The 19,587-nt window shown below is 43.2% G+C and overlaps 1 protein-coding gene across 4 annotated transcripts in view; it reads right to left on the bottom strand.

The window, feature by feature from the left end:
- Positions 1 to 19,587, bottom strand: part of RPTOR (regulatory associated protein of MTOR complex 1) — a 321,386-nt gene that overhangs the window by 155,640 nt on the left and 146,159 nt on the right. For all 4 annotated transcript variants that reach the window (XM_004013082.5, XM_012186450.4, XM_012186449.4 and 1 more), the window contains exons 5-6: positions 17,167 to 17,313; positions 3,615 to 3,790 (exon numbers count right to left, since the gene is read on the bottom strand). In XM_004013082.5, coding sequence (XP_004013131.1) covers positions 3,615 to 3,790; positions 17,167 to 17,313 — 323 coding nt within the window. The remainder of the gene's footprint in view (positions 1 to 3,614; positions 3,791 to 17,166; positions 17,314 to 19,587) is intronic.

Below are 19,587 nucleotides of genomic sequence, written 5' to 3' on the forward strand. Positions count from 1 at the left end.
ATTCTAGAGCTAGTTTGAGCTATCCTACTTTTATATACCTGAATCCTAAGTAAATAGGATTACTAAAGCCCTATACTTGGTTAAATAAAACAGAACATCAATACAGTGAAATGTTATGCCATCACTACAAATGACATTTACCAAGAGTTTATAGTGGTCAAGGATAAATAAGTTTGTTATGCTAAGGTTTAAGTACCTGAAATTGAAAATTCAGTCTAATTGCATCAATGAAAAACATACAAACACAGGAAAAAAAGACTTTTTAACCAAAAAGTTAACACTAACTGTGGTAATGATGGTAAAATCTTTTTTACATTTTCCTTCTTTTTTTACTTTTTAGTAAATTTTCTACAAAGAATGTATATCCCACTTTTCATTGGAAAATATTAAACTGACTTTTAAGAAATCCTTGACCCTAAAAATATAAGTAAGTATTATCTGACAAACTGTCTCCTTTCTCCATGTGAAAAAAAAAAAAAAAAAAAAAAAAAGGCTGGTATTTTTCTTTAAGCTGTTACAAAGAAGTACACGTTTCCCTTGACAATTCTTCCAATGAATACGGTTTATTGCTATTCACAGGCTAAGAACACTCAGTGAAATGTTATGTTCAATCTAATTTCTATTCCTCAATATGCAGAAAGTGGTTAATTGTAAAAGATCTTCCCACCTGGGACTCTGCTTAATCATTCCAGGCAGTGCTTATCTGATGACCAACACCCACAGTCGTGATGTATTGATCTCAAAGTCCATTCTACGGTAACCATATTAGTTTCATTCGCTTTTCACTGTGCTTCCTACTGAATACTTACTTTTAAAAATTTAATTATATATTAACTCCAAAAGAGGATTTCAGGTAAGTACCGAGACAATGCCTCACATCACGGTGGAGTGAAAGCCTGCTGCCTGACCCTAGGGTAAGAACCCACAGCTGCCAGTGAAGGGACGTCTGGCCCTCCTGACTGGTGGAAGACCACAGGGCTGCAGCCTGGGCGGAGGGGGCATCGGGGAGAAACGAATCAACTCGTGCTGGCAGCAGAGTGGGGAGTGGCGAGAGCAGAAGGCCCGTCTATGCTCCTCCTGCTGCTTCCCTCACCCATCCCTGCCCTTCTACTCACAGCCCCCTCTGACACAGCACCCAGCCCAGGTTCCGGAGCAGAGCTGGTGTGCACCGTCAGCTCTGGAGCAGTAATGACAGGAAATCCCCAGGCATCCCTCCCTATCCTTACACAGGTTATCTTAAACAGTATTTGTAAGTCATTTCCCCAGGTTAACGCCTCCCCCTGCCAGACCTAGAAGAGTCAAGGTCCTTAGTCCAACATCAAAGCAGTTGACCCTCTGATGTCAGCCCACCCTCTGACCTCATGTCACCCCTCTGGACACCGTCCTCTACTGACCCACGTTTGTGCATGAGGAGTCACCTGCCTGTGTGTTCTCTGTTCCCCTTCAAGTCCCACTATCTGCCCAGACCCAGACTCAGTTTCCCTCTCTTCCAAGAAGTCCTCTCTTACCCCCTTGGCCCCTCTGTCCTCTGGAAACACAAACAGCCCTTATTGCCATACCCTTGCTCGTGGATGCCCTGAAATATTCAGATTTCCTTGTCTGGCAGGAAGCACTCATTTAAATAATGAATTTTCAGGCCACATCTTGTCTCTTCAATGAGACCATAAATTTTTGAGGGCAATGGTTCTTCGCACTGCCTATAGTGCTTAACATGGGTTTTAAGCACACTGGTGGTATTTAGTAAATTATTTCTTGGACAATGAATAAAATGAACGGCTTCCTGAGCTATCTGGACCACAGATCTTCCTGAGGTCATGTTAAATGGCACCATAAACCTTTTCTGACAGTGATCACAGAGTACAGAGAATTAAATAGAAAAATTCACAAATGAAAGAATGAAAAGACCTACAGTCAAGGGCAGGAGCATGGCCAGGGAGCAAAGGAGTGATGCTCTGAGGCAGTGTGGGAATGGCTGCCTCAGCCTCACGGGAGGGCAGGTCCCTGCTTCCTCCTTTCCTGTCAGCCCAAGCCTCGGGATGAACTGGGGAAGCCTCGGGATGGAGCCAGTGTCAGCACTGGCTTCAGGTATTTCCAGCTCTGCCTCATTCGCCGTCTCTCTCCGCAGGGGAGCTTCTACCTCCATGTCTCCTGCTTTTCCACCTCCCTCCCTCTGCTGCCTGCCCCAGAGCCCAGCTCTTTGCTGTAATCTCCCAACATGCTAACAGGCAACAGCCACCCCCTCCTAGCAGGAATCCCATCCACTGTGTCCTTCGTTTCAAACACCATAGTTCTCCCATCTGTGTCTCTATGGGATTCTTTTCAACATCAACATCCCTGGTTCGTAGTCTCACTGTGTTATCAGCGTGTTCCTCCCTTCACCTTCCGTCACACTTGATGACTGTTCTTGATGACAACAGTCCTGCCTCAGCTCTCTTTCTTCCACGGGTGAGGTCCCTCGAGGTACACTTTGGCCACATGCATTCTGCTTTTTGCAGTGCAGTGGAGGAGCAGCCGAACTCAGGCCCTGTCTGAGTGGGCTGAGCTGTGGAGTGGGCTCGGCAGCCGGGGCCAATGCCCATCACCCCCCTCCTTCTCCTCTAGCTCCTTAGGAATCAGCTGAGCTAGAAAAGGCTTCTCCCTGGAGAGACCCACAGCCGGGACTTGAGAGGGATGGGGTGGAGTGGGAGGCAGATGCCCTCTTCCAGGTGCTGTGTGTCAACCCGACGCTGCAACACAGGCAAAGCTGCAAGTCCAAGTTCTCCTCGAACCAGCCACCAGAGGCTACTTCATGTCCCACCCACCCCGGGCTCGTCACTCAAGGGGCCTCCCAAAGGGTTGAGCACCATGTTGCTGCCCCTAGAGTCCTCTCCTGTCTCAGTACTTTCTCTAGGGCTGTGGGGAAGGAACCAGGACCCCGTGTGTCTGGTGGGGTTAGGATAGGAAGTTGGCAGGAAGTTGAGGAAGAGGCCCCACCAGAGTCCAGTGAACCCACACTGCTGCATTGTCCTGCCTGTGGCTCACCAAGGGCTACTTACCTTTGTGTATATGGTTTCCAGCAAAACATAAAATGGAAAAGCAGATATTACATGGGAGCAAGACAGTCTAAGGGAGGTAGTTGGACTTGGAGGCAGGAAGCACACACATTCCACTGTGAGTCCTGCCAGGGACAGAGGGCCTTACATGCAGCTTCTACCATCCTGGAATAGCCCACGTACTTCCTCAGTCATAGTCACAAGAGCTTTGAACTTCTCAAAAGAGTGATGGCAGGGAAGTAATATGAAATATTCTACTTCAACTCAAGCAAAGAGTTATATAACTAGAGAAGCTTTTTTTTTTTTTTTTTTTTAAAGAAAGTCCACTTTCTAGCATGACCTACCTTGGTACTGAGGACACCACCTCAGTTAGCCAAGATATGGAGAGGAAGCTCCTAGAAACCATGCACACACCTGACCTGGGGGAAAGCGCATCCTGAGCCCTGAGAGGACATCCCCAGCATCCACTCAGGGTCCTGAGTTCATGCCTGGAACTTGGTCCACCAGAGTCAGGTAGACTGGGTCCCCACAGCAAGCCCTGGGCGAGTGAGGTTGCTAGGAGTTGAGGCGGGCACCACTTACCAGCGCAGGGCGATTTTGATGGGGGTGGTGAGGCATGATGTGAACAGGTCAGCTGGGAGGTCGGGGATCATGGGCAGGAGCTCGTTGGCTTCACAGGCTGCCAGCTGAATGCAGTTCTTCATAGACGGGGGCAAAGGCATCTGGGCCAGTGGGTGATTTGGGTTAATAGCAGCAACCTGCAGGGGGACAGGAAGGAGAGTGGTTTAGCCGTTGTCCACAACTGGAGACTAAGCCAGAAATGTGACACGAAGGAAAGGACCTGTCGACTGAGGCTTAAGGCTGAGGGGTTCCAGGCCGAGTCCCCTGAAAAGAGGCCCAGCTGTGGGATCCTCTCCTGGAGACGATCGTTAGCTCCAGCCCCAAATCACTCGTTATTCAAGGACTCTTGGGTTATAAAGGCTGGAGGCGGGGGAGCTCCATGAAGACCAGGTGCTGGGGTTTCAGGTGATGATGGCACTGAGGCGGGCAGATGAGGCAGGAAAGTGCAATTTTTAATCGCTGACGGCTACTTGCTTGTTTCCCAACTTGAAAAGAATGTTTATGCTTCTCAGGTTTTGCTCCTTACTAAGAATCCCCTCTGCATGACTGTTCCTTTCACATTTGCTATTTCATTTCCTTTTTACAACATTCCCATGAGGTAAGTTTTCTTTCCATTTTAAAAGATCTTTTACAATGAGGAAACTGAGACCCCAAGAAATGATGGGAATTGCCAGTCACCGGGCGAGTCCTGGTCATGGGTGGGGAGGCTGGTCCTGAGCTGAAGTTTCCCCTACCTCATCCCACTGGGGGCCTCCTGCACCCACACCACACCTATGACACTAACACGCATGCTCTGCAGGAGCCGGGCCTAACAGCATGCTCAGGTGCACTTTGTAAGTTGTACACACAAAGCTGTGTTCACTCATATATCCCTACCACAGATTATGACATGTAAAGTGTTGTCATTATTAATGCTGATAAAACCTTGTTTTATTTCTCAAATAGAAGGCAGTAAAAGTTGTATTTCTATTAATAACCCTTTCTGTTATAGGAATAGCAAGCCCAGAATACACATCAAATTCTAGTATACTTAAAATAAAAATGTCAATTTCTCAAGGAATGGGTTTTTTAAAAATTATTGTGCCAAAATACACACAATATAAAACTTACCATCTTATCCCTTTTGTTTGTATGGTTAGTGGCATTAGGTACAACCAGAGTGGGTTTTTAAAGCACAGAGAAAAGGGAAGGCAGAATCACGTTTAATCTTCTCCTTGGCTCCGGCGCTACGATCTAAAATAGCACCAGTGAAGCAACCTGCTCCACACAGGAAATTAGTTTCCAGGTCTGCTGTGACAACTCGCTAGGAAGGATGACGGGTCTGGGTGCCATGTGGGTCTGCGGCTCATCAGACCTGAGTCATGCGGAAAGACGTGGAGGCTGCAGATGTGTCAGAGTCAGGGGAGGCTGCCGGAAGTGCTCCACTCGCGTGCTCTGTGGAAGCATGTCCTCCCTGGTTCAGGGGGAGGATGACATCTGCGATGGGTCAGGCTCCGGGAGGGGCATGGAGGGCACAGCTCTGAACAGTGAAAGGGGCACTGGGGAGCTGGCCTGGGACTGAAGCCGACACACACACATCTCGTGAGCATTACCACTAACGGGCACAGATGAGATGACTACAGGAAACCACTTAGGAAGAAAGTTGTTTATGTAAAAGCTAGATTCAATATTCTCAAATGCTGTCGTGCTAGTTTCAACTTCTCTGTCTATAATCCGCTTCCACAGTAAATTTACTTTCTGAGAACCGAAGAGCAGGTCCACTGGCCACAGCCCCCAAATGCTGCAGGCCTTCCACCTTCACTGTTGCCTGTCACTGAGCTGCAGACTCAGGCTCTCTGAAGTGAAACAGTCTGTCACATCAAGGCCATCTTTCTCCCAAGACAGAGGGCCCCAAGCAGAGACAAGGGTGCTCGGTGGGCTTAAGGGGACTTCTGCAGGGGTCAGGAGGTCCATGCGCTGTCCTCCGTGGAGGCGGTGCTCCGATGCCCTGACAGAGCCAGGCGGTGCTGTTGGGCAGCAAGTCTGCTCAGTGCCTCTGTGTTAGACCTGCCTCAGGCTGCACCTCGTGGTCCACAGGCACTTGGCCTGGAGCCTCGCAAAGTACCTGAGGCAGAGGAAGGCCAGGAGACAGGAAGACGATGCAGAAACATCTTCATCCCAAGTCCATTGGAAACTAAATTTCCCAATTCAAAATGGTCATTGATAGAAACCTTGATTTCTTAAACAAGCTCCTTGAAGTATGCTGGTGTATTATTGGCAGAAAGCACTAAGTGTGGCTACAGATAATCTTTAGTACGGTAACACAGTAATAGTCCCCCGAGGACTCATACCAGACCTGTCATCACCACTAGGCACTCAGAAGGCAGATGAGACCTCTGCACTGGGGTTAATTAGAATCAGTAACATTTTGTAAAAATGACATTCAAAACAAAGGATTCCAACAACAATTCACTTTTTCAAGCTTCTAACCCAAGAAAACAACAAACAAAAACAAATTATTTTAACAGGTGAGCTATTTCCTGTATATTGTTTTGGTTTTGTATTTATCTAAGATATTGACCTTTTAACTGAAATTCATCCTTGGAATAATAAATAGCCTGCATGTAAAGCTAACTACTAGTGATTCAGAGAACTTTTCAAGGGCACTCAAGTAAAGAAGCTGGTCCAGCTGGGAGCCGCCACTCACCCTGCAGGGCACACCCCAGATGTACTTGTACCCAAAGGGGCTTCTCCTGGGGAACCCAGAGGCTCAAACACCAAGAGAACTTTCTTCGTTAAAAGCTCACTAGAGCCTTCTGGAGGATTTGGGAAGGATCCAGAAAAACCCTCAATGCGATACACAGCAACCAGATCCAAGAGAGACATCTGCTACCTCTTCCACACGTGTGGATAATGTAGTGCTCGTGCGTTCAGAGCTCATGGGAAGGCTGGCCACACGGCTCACACAGGGCTTGGAATCACTCGCTCCAGAAGCACGGCTGGCGGGGCTGGGGGTCGCTGGGGGAGCACCTGAATCTCTCATTTCCTAAATAAACCTCTGCCGTCATGCTGCTTCTTTTCTCCATGTACGCATACATGTTAAGAGACAACTTGACAAAGGCACCAATAATTTCAGAGGCGTCTTTAACAAGCAGCTTTCTGAAAATAACATCTACTTGGTAATGATTCCAGTTCTAGCTTAAAGCAACTTTTATTCTCAACTCAGTAACACCTACTTACAGTGGACATTTTTGCAAAGTTCAGAGAGAGATTAAGATCTGTAAACAGATCAGGTATTGCTTGCCCAGCTCATTTCAAAGATATTAATGGAACATCTACCACGCACCAGATACTGTACTTAAAATAGCAGATAAAAAGTGGAAGTAGTAATTTTTAATATATAATTTATATAAATCTCTATGTGTGTGTGTGTGTGCGTAGTCAGTCACTTAGTCGTGTCTGACTCTTTGCAGGCCCACGGACTGTAGTCCACCAGTCTCCTCTGTCCATGCAATCTTCCAGGCAAGAATCTTGCTCCAGGTTGCCATTTTCTATTCCAAAGGATCTTCCTGACCCAGGGATCGAACCCATGTCCCTTGCATCTCCTGCACTGGCAGGTGGATTCTTCACCACTAGCACCACTTGCAAAGCCTGAATTCTATATATATCAAATATTAAATAGCATTAATAATTTAGAAACAAGTTGTTGGAAACTGAAATTTAGGTCAAGAGAGCAGAGGGAGTCACTCTGTTGCAAGAAGACTTGTAACGATAACAGGGAAACCCCCAATGTTCCCCACAAAGAGCAGCTAAAGAACATGCTTCATGGTAATAGTCTGTCATGATTATCCTGAGAGCTTACCTAAATGGACCATCCATTGTTTTAAAGCTATTTCATTGTAGCAATCAGTTTCTAAAATGCTCTATAATTATTCTATAACTCAATAAAGATGCTTAGTTAGAAATTACAACGAAATTTCTCCCCAATTAACTCTTAGAGAAGCAACTAAAAGAAGGTAACTCAAAAATTCTCTGATCCTTTACATCACAAAGAGAATTTACGTTTGGGGGTTACTGTGAATGATGCTGCTGAACATCTGTGTACAGGTTTTTGTGTGGACACATGTTTTCAAGTCTCCAGGGTACAAACCTAGGAATGGAACTACTGGGTTGTCTACAGCTCCAGGTTTAACGTCTGAGGAATTGCCAGACTGTTTTCCAAAGTGGCTGCACCACTTTACTACTTACTTAACCATCTTGATGCGGTGCTATGGTCTGAATGTACATGTTCCCCCCAAAATCATATGCTGAAATCCTAACCCCCAAAGGTGACAGTGCTAAGAAGGTGGGACCTTTGGGAGGCGATTAATTTATAAGGCTGAAGCCCTCCTGAATGAGGTTAGTGTCCTTACAAAAAAGCAGCCTGAGCTCCCTGACCCCTTCCACCGCATGAGGACACAGCAAGAAGGCCAGGCCATGAACTAGGAAAAGGGCCCTCACCTGATCAAGCTGCACCATGATTTTGGTCTGTCCAACCTCCAGGACTGTGAGAACTCAACCTCTGCTGTTTAGAAGCCACCCAGTCTGTAGTATTTTGTTACAGTAGCCCAAATGGACTAGGACAGGTAGGAATTTAAGATTATTCATTTGATACTTTTCCTATTTTCTAACATAAAGATCTAGTGCTGTAAATTTCCCTTTCAATCGCTTTCACTGTATCTTATCAATGCTGACAGGCTGTACACTTTTCTTTTTTTCTGTTTATTTAGTTGAAATATAGTTGACTTACAATGCTGTGTTAATTTCTGCTGTACAGCACAGTGATTCAGTTACACACACACACATATATATATATAAACACACACATTCTTTTTCTTATATTCTTTTCCACTACGGTTTATCACAGCATACTGAGTATAGTTCCCCGTGCTACACAGCAGGATCTCGTCTGTCTGTTCTATATATAATAGCTTACATCTGCTAACACCAGCCTCCCACCCCTTGGGAACCACGTCTGTCTTCCATGTCCACGAGTCTGTTTCTGTTTCATAGATAGGTTCGTTTGTGTCACTGTTTAGAATCCACACACATAGAAGTGATATCATATGGTACTCGTCTTTCTCTTTCTGATTTACTTCACTTAGTATGATAATCTCTAGTTGGAACCATGCTGCTATAAATGGCATCATTTCCATCTTTTTGTGGCTGAGTAATATTCTATTGTATATGTACCATATCTTTATTCATTCATCTGTCAATAAACATTTAGGCTGCTTCCATGTCTTGGCTATTGTAAATGGTGCTGTTTTGAACACAGGGATGCATGTGTCTTTCTGAATTAGAGTTTTTCTGGATATGTGTCCAGGAGTGGGATTGCTGGATCATATGGTAACTTAATTCTATTTTTAGTCTTCGAACATATATTCATTTTCATTCAGTTAATGTACTTTCTTTTATTTCCCTTGAGATTTTTAACCCATCAATTATAGGTTAATTTTCTTTCCTGAGATTTTTCTGTTGTCTTTCTACCACTGACTTCTAGTTGATTTTACTACGGTCTAAGAGCAGGCCTGTGTGATTTCTATTATTTAAAGTATGTTGAGGTTTGCTTTATGACCCAGGATCTATCTTGATGGATGCTTCATGGATACTTGCGTATTTTGCTGCTGCTGTTGGAGTGTTCAGTGTCAATTAGAGCTCTGCGACTGATATTCAGCAGATAGGATGGTGCCTTCTGTTTTTTCCCCTTGCAAAAGTCTTACTGTACAATGTTGAAGAGGAATAATGAGAATGAACAGCTTTTCCTTGCTTTTGACCCCAATGTTAAGAAAAATCACCTACCCTCTTGTCCCTCCCCTCAAATGGGCTGGTAACTTCCCGCCTGCCCTCTCCCTGTGCATGGCTCTGTGATCACCCAGCTGAGTACTGCCAGTTTTCTGGTTGCCACCAGAAGCACCATGGCCTGTGCCACCACAGATCCTTTGCGAGAGAAGATCAGGCCTTTATCTCCACGGCCTCCAGCTGACAGAGGGGGCCCTCCTGATAGGAAGTCAGGCCATGCAGATGAGTCCTGCCAGGAACCACGGCACCCTGCACCCATATCCCATGGTGTTGATCATGATCTGTGGTCCAAAATATTAAGTGATTTCTGGCATGTTTTAAAATAGACTAAATTAGGAAAAAGCATTAAACTCTTAAGACTTAACTTGGAGAAGCTCTCAGTTTTATGATAGCTGCAATAATATACTATATTCATGGATTTGGGTTAATAATTTTTCCTTTATTTCTTTTTACATTTCATACAAATCAATCAAAGATTAAACATATTCAGTGAATCATAGATATATCTAAGGAAGATAACTAAAGGTAGCTTATATTTATTTATCAGACCAAATCTGTAAACATTTCCTGAACAGCTACTTCATATGAAGCTTTCTTGATAGGTTTACATAATAGGTTTAATAAATACAGCAGACAACACCAATAGAAGAGATACTACGAGACAAGGCATAATCATTTTGTCAAATTAACTGCATAAAAATTTGCTATATGAGGTCATCTGAGAAAGATTTCAGGTGCAGGGAAGTAGAATCTTAGTTACACCCTTAAAGTTGACTGTACTAATGATACACTTTGCTTGTCTGCGGATTTCATTTAATACCACCAGTAGTGAGGGTTTCTGAATTTTTTATGCAGAGAAATCACATTTCTTTTAGCCAGAGTCTTCAAATTCCAGGACTAGGAACAGTACAAGGTGCCAAGAGAAAAGAACTGTTCCCATAAACATCATAAAAGGGAAGGTGCACAGGAGCTGAGTCTGGAGACACCTGACGTACATTCTGTTGCCCAGGCTGACTGGACTAAATGTAAAAGTGCTCTGCAAACTAGGAAAGGCTGTACAAACAGAGGTAGGCAGTGTCCCTCAGCTAAGGCCTCCAGGTGCTCTGGCCTCCCCTGGTGGTGCCTTTCCACCTTGCATGGCCTCCTCTTTTCCCACTTCTCAGTGGCAGTAAGGGTCCTGATCTTCGAGAAGCTGCTTTTCTTATCAGTGCTGTTCTGTGACACTTTCCACTTTCTGGTTAGCAAACCAGCTCCCAGCACCCTAGGAAGCCCACCCTCCTCCTCCACTCATCATTTCCATAATGGCTTCATCTTCTCCAGCGAGGGGCTGAGGGTGGCTATGTGGAGCCCAAAGAAAGGAGTTTCTGCTGTATTTGCTTACAGGTTCACTCTCCTATAAAAAGTGGAAATGGCAGCATTTTTTCTTAATTTACAAATGTGGAGGGGGGAGTGTTTCAACTAGATAATAGGTTTCTTACTAATATCTGTTTTGAAATGTTCACTACTAAGAATTCTTACAGCTTACTATACATAGAGTATAAGATACAGAAGGGTGAACTTGACCAGCCTTTATTTCAAAAAGGGCCTGTCCAGGGTGTGCGTGGAGAAGCAAATGGGGGAGGTACTTCACTGCTGAAGCCTGAGGTGGTACAGGGGTAAGACAAGGCTCACCTGAAGACCTGCCATCAGGACAGCCTTCTGCTCACCCATGTCCTAAAGCCAGGTGTCCTGCAACCACCCACCCTAGGAAGCACCTGGAGGTGCTCTTCTCTAAAGAGAGTTACTGATATGTCTGGGGGAAACTAGGGTGGCTAGTGTAGTCGCCGGGTCCCAGAGAAAGAATACTCTCTGGACTGTGGGCAAGGGTGCTCCAGGATAGCCAGCTCCCATCTGCCTGCCCCTCCATGGCACACAGCAACAGTGGGTAGCCTCCCTTCATTCTTAAATATGAGAAGCAACAGGGAATCATCATAAGCCTTCTGTAGAAGGGAGAACAACCCAAATAACCCATTTATACAACCCAAATAACCCACAGATTTATACCGGAGGAAATGGAGGTAACTTAGAAAAAAGGACATCTTTTTAAAGTCCATATATTAAAACTTAAAGAAAAAATAAATAAGGTTATCACATCAACCTCTTGTTTCCCTACTACCTACAAATGGTAATTATGAAGCTATAGAAGAGAAAGAATGGGAGACATGAAAATACTTGTAACGTGAAAGCTAGAGATGGACAAGCCTGAGCTCCCTGCAGAGTTAGCATGGTGGACCCCTTCTCTGTAGCGTGAACATCCCGACAGCAAGTCCATGGAAAATGCTCACAAATTCACAGACACAAGCTCCATTTAGTAAGCAGTCATCAAGACACATTCCTTATCTACAGATAACCTCAGAATCAACTTGTGACACTCAAAAATCATAGGCATTGTAATACTATAAATAGTAACCTTAACACAGAGTTAACTTCTATTTCAAATTCCACAGACATCCACACAATGTGCTGTCTACAATACTAGCAAAGGAACCACAAGGTTTCAAAATACGAATTCTCTAGTTCTATGGGATACACATTTAACATTTTTTGAAGAAACGTGAAGTGTGATGTTAGACATTTTTGTCACCATTAGTTTACATACTTGACATAAAAGTTAGTCACCGTGATAACTACATACATGAAGATAATGTCATATATCAGTATGAACAGAGGATTTCAAATGGGTATTTAAGTCACTGTGAATTCAGTGATGTTGCAGGATTACACCTGTTTCTATGAAAATGAGTCTCTGCTGGACAAGGTGCTGAGCTGCTGGATGCTACTGCTGGAGCCAGCAGAAGCGGGTCACACTAAGAAGTTAACCAAATATTGGATCAAAATATGATTCTCGGTACTTCCCTGGTGGCCTTGTGGTTAAGATTCCACGCTTCCACTGCAGGGTGCAAGGGTTCAACCCCTGCTTAGAAAACTAAGATTCCGCAAGTCATGAGGCGTGGCCAAACAAAAACAAAACATGATTCGCTTGGAGGTATTGTGAGAAAAGCCTTGTCAAGTGTGAACAGGCAGTAAGAGGCGAGAATGATGCCACCACAGTAATGGCCTGAGCCTCGATAATAGACCCCCCACCCAAAATGTGTCAAATGTCCTTGGGGGAAGACATTGTCCCACCACTGCTATGGTTGCCACCAAGAAACTGTCTGGGCTCCTGCCCCACATCAGTGAGGACGGTCATGCTCAGGATCAAGTCTCACAGGGACACAGCATAGCTCCATCAGTCTCTGTAAAAGAAGGGCATTCCTTTTCCCACCACCGGACATCAACTCACCTCTCTGCCTCCACAGAGAGAGAGAAAGGCCAAGACTTGACCCCTGCTTCACTGTGGTCCTCAGTGAAGAGAAGGATCATAACTGCTCATGGGAATATCTACTGGGAGCAGAACTAACAGATGAAGAAACTAACAAAGGCCATTTCAAAGAGAATCCATCTTAAGATTTAGTCCCTCTTAGAGTCTTAGAGCTACAAAGATTTTATATCCAAGATAAAAGTTGATGCCAAAAAAACCCAAACCTGGATTCTCTTTCTCTGTCAACGTACATACTGCATATATATGGTGGATATAAATACTCCTCTGGCTTTTATCATGAATGGAGGTAGCTGGACCTCTGGACTCTTGTGATGGCTACAACAAAGCCACCGGGCAGACTTCTCAAATACACCTTCTCACCTACCATAAGAAGTAAGGGTGAGATTGTTCAGTGAAAAGAGTCTAAAACTCCACACCCAAACTGTCCATGATGAGTGTGGACAGAATGAAAACAATAGCACATGCCATATGGGGGGTGGGTAGGGGGTCGTATATGACCTAGCTTTAACCAATGAGATTCAGCAGAGGTCTCACTTGCTTTCGTAACAAAGAGACAGATGTGAGGGTTCTGCCCTTTCCCCTCCTCATCTAGCCTCAAAATGGAAGAATGTGCTGTAAGCATCAGGATAAAACATCAGAGTGCAAAGACTAAAAACAGCCTGGTTCCCTGATGGTACTGCTGAATAATTAAATCATTTGCCTCAGAGTTCCTAGCAAAAATGACAAATTGCGACTTGTTTAGAAAGCAGAAGTGAGATTTTTCATTACTTACAGCAGTCCAAATGCAAGTGCTTCAAGTCTGAGAAAGATTACTCCTATACATCCTTTCTTAGGTTGCTACTGGAGAATTTGCCCTAGCAGAACAAAGGAGAAAATAAGGAGAAAAGAGACAGAGGTGGAATCTAGGAAACAGTGGATGCATGCAGGAGAACAATAAGGAGAACTCCCAGGAAGACGGTTTTGGAGCAGGCCTGTCTAGAACAGCTGATGAAGCAGGTGGTGGAGAGCTGGAGAAGAAGAAACTTTGGGAAGGGGCATATTTTGAGATTCAATGCTACCCATGCAAATTTGGGAACTGTGGAAATGCTAAAGATCTAATCAAGAAGAAAGACAATCTCTAGGAAAATCAAAGAAACAAACAATTGTAAAAACGGAAAGCACAGCACCCTAGTTAGCCATTCAATGAACAGTATTTACATGGTTGTAATCAGGGAGTTGAAGTTTAATATTTGTCATTTTTTAGGCATACCTTCTTAGTGTATGTATTCATGGGGAGTTAATTATGGTCAGAGACTAGAGAATAATCATAAAAGTACAGATGACAGAGGTTGGGAGGGTCCAGAGGTAAAAGAAAGTCCAAAGACGCTAAGAACCTATTAATAAAACCAGAAGATAGGACTGATTATTGACAAAACTATTAGAGAAATAAAAACATAAGCATACGATTTCAAACGGCAAAGGTTAGAAAGTATAGGGAATCCAAATATAAGGACACAACTAAATGACAGTGGGGAAATAGGAGAGGGTAGTCAGTGACCCACTCTCTTCAATTTCTCTTTAGAATTCACAATTTACAATGTACTAATGTGACTTAAAACTATGGGGAAACATGTCTCTAAGTTCTATATAATTTCTCCAATTGTTTAAACAGAATTTACTCATGGCAATTCTGTTTTTGGTTTATATGGTAGCAGAAAGCCCAGAGATAACCTAAACATTGTGAATCAAGAAGTAGTAGTATAAGCATATTATTTGCATTTATAGAGATACTCATAGAGGCACCAGAAACATAAACAGTTCAAATAGGTTCCCCATAATAGCAGAGTCTTGGCCAAGGAGGTGTGGGGTGAGGGACTACTTCATTCACCATAAACCCTCAGTATTATTTAATTTTTAACATCATGGCATATAATAATTTAGTAAAAATACAAACATGTACCTTAAAAAAAGAAACACTGAAAGCAAAGAAAACGGAAGCAATATGCAAAGCAATATGACACAATGAAAAATGCAGAGAACGTGACTGAGTGACAGGCACCTTCCTGGCTCTGATGAAGGTCTCTGTTGTGTGCAGTAATTTATTCTGTGCTTTCACAGAGGCGTCTGCTGCTTCACCTGCAGTTTTCCTTTGAGATGGAAGTCCACAATAAGTAAACCTCCTGCTCCCAGCACGAGCACTGTGCTCTGGAGAACATGAAAGCTGATAATCATCTCTTAAAATTTATGTCACTCATATTTGTTGTTAATGTTTAATACTTGGAGGCTTTCTGGTCCAGGTAACTATTTTCTTGCATTATATTTAATCATTTCTACCCTCTTTATTTTTAAAACTCTGGCACAAACCATTTTACCTGCCAGCTTCTTTCAGTTTCATGTCATCAGCTATCCGATAAAAGTGTTCAAATGTATCGTAAATTTACAAAGAATCTGGCCAACTGGAGACAGGGAAATAATTTTTTAAAAGAATAAACCTAAGAGCCCACACAGGATTGTGGTTTCTACATCAGATTAAAAAAAAAAAGACTAACATGAACATTAAGATATTAGCTGGGAGCCAATTTTATCATTTTAATTTCCGCTCTTTATGCAAGAGACCGGCTGAACAACAGCCAATAATAGTAAGTGTAATGGAAAATCGAAAGACTTATCTACACTGTAATTAAGAAAAGAATGAAGATTAAAGTTGGAGCTAATTATAAAACATATGGTGTAACTTTGCATTGCCATCTATTTGCCACTTCAGATAACGTATTTTTCATTTACTCTCCTCCATGAGGGATTAGTCAATTAAACATTTCACTCCCTCCCCCTAAAAAGAAAAAGATGGATGGAAAACTCTTTTTGTCACACTCAATGAAATGAACAGTTTCTTAGGCTGATTAATCCTTGGCAACATACAGAGAACATATACAGAACCAAGAGAGCAGATACACTAAGTGCTAGAGCATAAACATTTAGTTTCATGCCTGAGAGGGAAATGCTTGCCTTCTGCTGAGAAGGTGGGAGAGGGGCTGTATTTAGCATGTTTTAATTATCAAAGGATGATGTACTGGTCTTTCCTTAACTACCCTGAAGCTCAAAAATTGGGAATAAATATCTGGCCAGATTCTTTGGCATTTTTATTTACATATTTTAAATTAAAAAAAAATTTTTTTGCAATATTTATTACTTGATGCAAGGAAAAGCAATTACCTCTTGGTGTTTTGAGTTTTTAGCACTTGTAACATAACCTATCCCTTGGGTAAACAGAGATGGCATGCCTAAATGCAAGGTAAAAATTTAATGCTATAAAACTTGATCTTTCCCTTCCCTTATTCTAGAATGCAAATGATAATATTACTAAAGACAACAACAATAATAACAACTGGTGGCGCTGGGCTCCATTTTCAAGAATAAAGGGCAATTTAACAGTCACTCTGGCGCAAAGTTCTGTGTAAGGGTAATTTATAAAATATTTATAAATTAACTGTATGACATGTTAAAATTCTACCAAGTAGAACTTCAAATTTTATTCCTGATACTTTCAGCAACATCCTCAGATGAAATGCAAAAAACATAACATTAAAATTGGATAGGCTCAAAAGGGCTTGAGGAAACATGTTCTCGGGACCATTTCTGTTCTGAATCGAGAATTTCCTGCACAGCAACCAGTTGGAATTCATGACCCCCTGGAGGCTGCAGGATATTTTATTCTCACTCTTGTGCAGGCCACAGGATGGAGGCCTCTTAATTGAAACTGCCTCTTCAATTTCTCTTTAGAACTCACTGTTTAATTCAAACATCAAATATTAATTAAAACAACCAAGTAAAACAGCTCTTCACAATCAGAGGACCACACTGGCTCTCCAGTTCTTTAAACAGAAGCCACCAATGGCAGCTATTTTGGTTTGTTTTCTGTATTTAGCCTAGTAGGGTGTTTTTTTTCCCCCAACACCAAAGATTTAAAAAAAAAAAAAAAAAAAAAGAGCAATAACAAAGATGAGAGTGGAGCTGAAGACCGTGCCCAGACACAGGCCCATTTCTCTGAGAATAAATGTGTCTGCTTTATTTTCACATTTATCTCGGAGGCAGAGCCCACTGGAGCACAAATCAACTCTATTAATGTTATCACTTAATTAAAATTTGTTATTAAAAATGATGCTGGGTAAAGCGAAATGCAAAATAAGACCAAGAACTTGTCTGGAGTCCCTCCCAAGTTCTTTGTCACGGACCCCGCCACCTTACTCTGAGCATTCTGAGCACCACAGAGAGCTGACCGCACCTGAGAAAATAAAGCCACTGAGGGGCTGACCCTCACCCCCAGCTCCCACCCCAGGGTGCCCGGGGCCTCACCTCCAGCTCCTGCTCCCTCTGCAGGGCGAACTGCTTGAAGGACTTGACAATGAGGCCAGCATTGGAGCAGTCGTAGACGAATATGGAGGGGCTACCCATCCACGTCTGCAGGTCGTATATAGACAGAGGGATGTACTGAGTGTAGTTCTGGAAAAGAAAACAGTGCATGTTTGTGACTCACACCTGGAGAAGTCTGCCTGCCCACCAGGACCTGCACCTCCACGAGGGTCCCATGCATGGGACCTGCTGCATATAACGTTCTGCACACTGTAGTAGAACAGCAGTAGTCTAAGCTCTCCACCATCTGCCCGTTTCAATCAGACAGAGGCGGGCGGTGGTCACAGTTCAACCCCGGCTGGAGCTCCTCTCCTCCTCTGTTCGGCTCTCTCCTCTCCTCCCCTTGGGAGCACACCCACTCCACTAAGGGATCTCCTTCCACGTGTCCCATCATGGCACCTTCACACCCACCCTTCCTCTGCCACCCACCTGCAGTCAAACCACAGCCTTCTCTATAAAGCCCAAGGCTCTGTGTGCTACTCTGTTCACCTACCATCTACTCCAAAGCTTCTCCAGGCTTATATAACAGAACCCACTCCTCACTTACAAAGTCAGCTTGGAAGAGTTGACTAGGTCCTCAAATGTGCAGGGTTTCCCTGCAGCCCCCTTCATTTCAGTCCTACCCGTAAGCACTTTATCCTTTAGATGACTGAAATCACACTGAAGGTGTACAAGTGGATTTGGCCCCATAAACTTTTTTCAAATCACACAACAGTAACATATTAACATGAATCTGCTGAGTGAAATATTATTCTGGACATGCTGTACTCTTCAGTACTTGAAACCACTCCAGCAATTACTGGTAAACACAGAAAGGAATGGCCTTCATCTCAGCAGAGAAATTATTAAAAATCCACACTCAAAAGTAACATTTTTAAGCAATTCTTCTGCACAGAACACCCCACTTATTTACCGTTCCTCAGGCACTAATGGTTTAAGTGGTGAAACTCCAGCAGAAATCAATTCTGTGCACTTACAAGAAAGGTGACGGTGTTCCCTCAAGGCTGAGCCACAAACATTGCCTCTGGTATTGCCAAGAGGATCATTTCTAATTCAACAGAGAAAACGGGCAGAGGACCGGAAGACCAAACCAGGCCTGGAGAAGACTGCCATCAACGTGATGGCAAAAGCCTTCTTGTTAAGCACACTCGTCACCAGCTGCACGTGCCATCCCAGACAGGGGAGGACGTGCCGGCAGCACAGGTGTAGTGGGGGTGCAGGCATCTTGAGCACAAAGGGACCACCCTCTGCTTACGCCATGCCATTTCACCCTGCAAAATGCAGTCACCTGGTGTCTTGCTCACTGTCACTGCAGAAGGTTAGAGAACACTTGAATATGCTCACTCTAAATAAACTCTCACGGAAGGGTTCTAAAGAAAGCAGTTCTTCCTAATGAACCTACAAATGCGGCACCCAATCAAAATACCAGCAGGGCTTTCCTTTAACGGAATTTGACAAGAGATTCTAAAGTTAGTGCTGAAGAGACATTTATAAGAATACCCCCTCAAAAACTGTGAAGAAAGAATAACCAGTGGGGACTCATGCTGGCAGATATTAAATACATTATAAATCTCTATTGTAATTACAGGATGCTATCAGGGAAGGAGAGACAAACAAATAAAACAGGAGGCAAAGCCCAGAAATAGACTCACAAATATAACTGTAACGGCAGTAGCATTTTACCCCAGTGAAGAAAGAATGAACAATTCAACAAGTGATTCTGTAAAATCTAACTGATCATTCAATATTGCCACCTGAGATTTCACACACAAAATAATCAGGACAGATTTAAAAAATAAATAAAAAGAGAATAACAGATTTAAAATTTTGTTTGGTGTAAGAAAGACCCTCTTAAACATACGAAAGAAAGAAAAATGTAACAGCATAAAAACTAAATAATTCTGATAAAAGTGCATATCAATGACAAGCAATTTAAGAATGAAGTAGGTACAATGTATGTGACATAGGGTCTGTACTGAGGATATGTGTATACACAAGCTTGTACTGCAAGTCAACGAAGACAAAACAACACACAACAGGCAAAGGCTGCACACAGGCAAGTCACAGAAGAAACATGATGATCAACAATTATGAATGTTTCACTCTCTCGATTAATCATGGAAAGGTGAATTACAATGAGAATCATCCATCTATCTACCTATCTTCATCCAGCAAACTGGAAAAAAATATAAAAGGTGAATAAAGCCCCATGTTGACAAGGATGTTCAACAGGTCGCCAGCTCATCATTGCTGTGAGTATAAATTTAGGAAGACTTTTTGGGAAGGCAATTTGGGTGGTTCTTAAAATTTTTTAATGTATATGCCTTTGACTTCTAGGTGTCCATCTTATAGAAATACTTGCTT

The sequence above is a fragment of the Ovis aries genome, chromosome 11 (assembly GCF_016772045.2).
Source record: "Ovis aries strain OAR_USU_Benz2616 breed Rambouillet chromosome 11, ARS-UI_Ramb_v3.0, whole genome shotgun sequence".
Classification (NCBI taxonomy): Eukaryota; Metazoa; Chordata; class Mammalia; order Artiodactyla; family Bovidae; genus Ovis; species Ovis aries.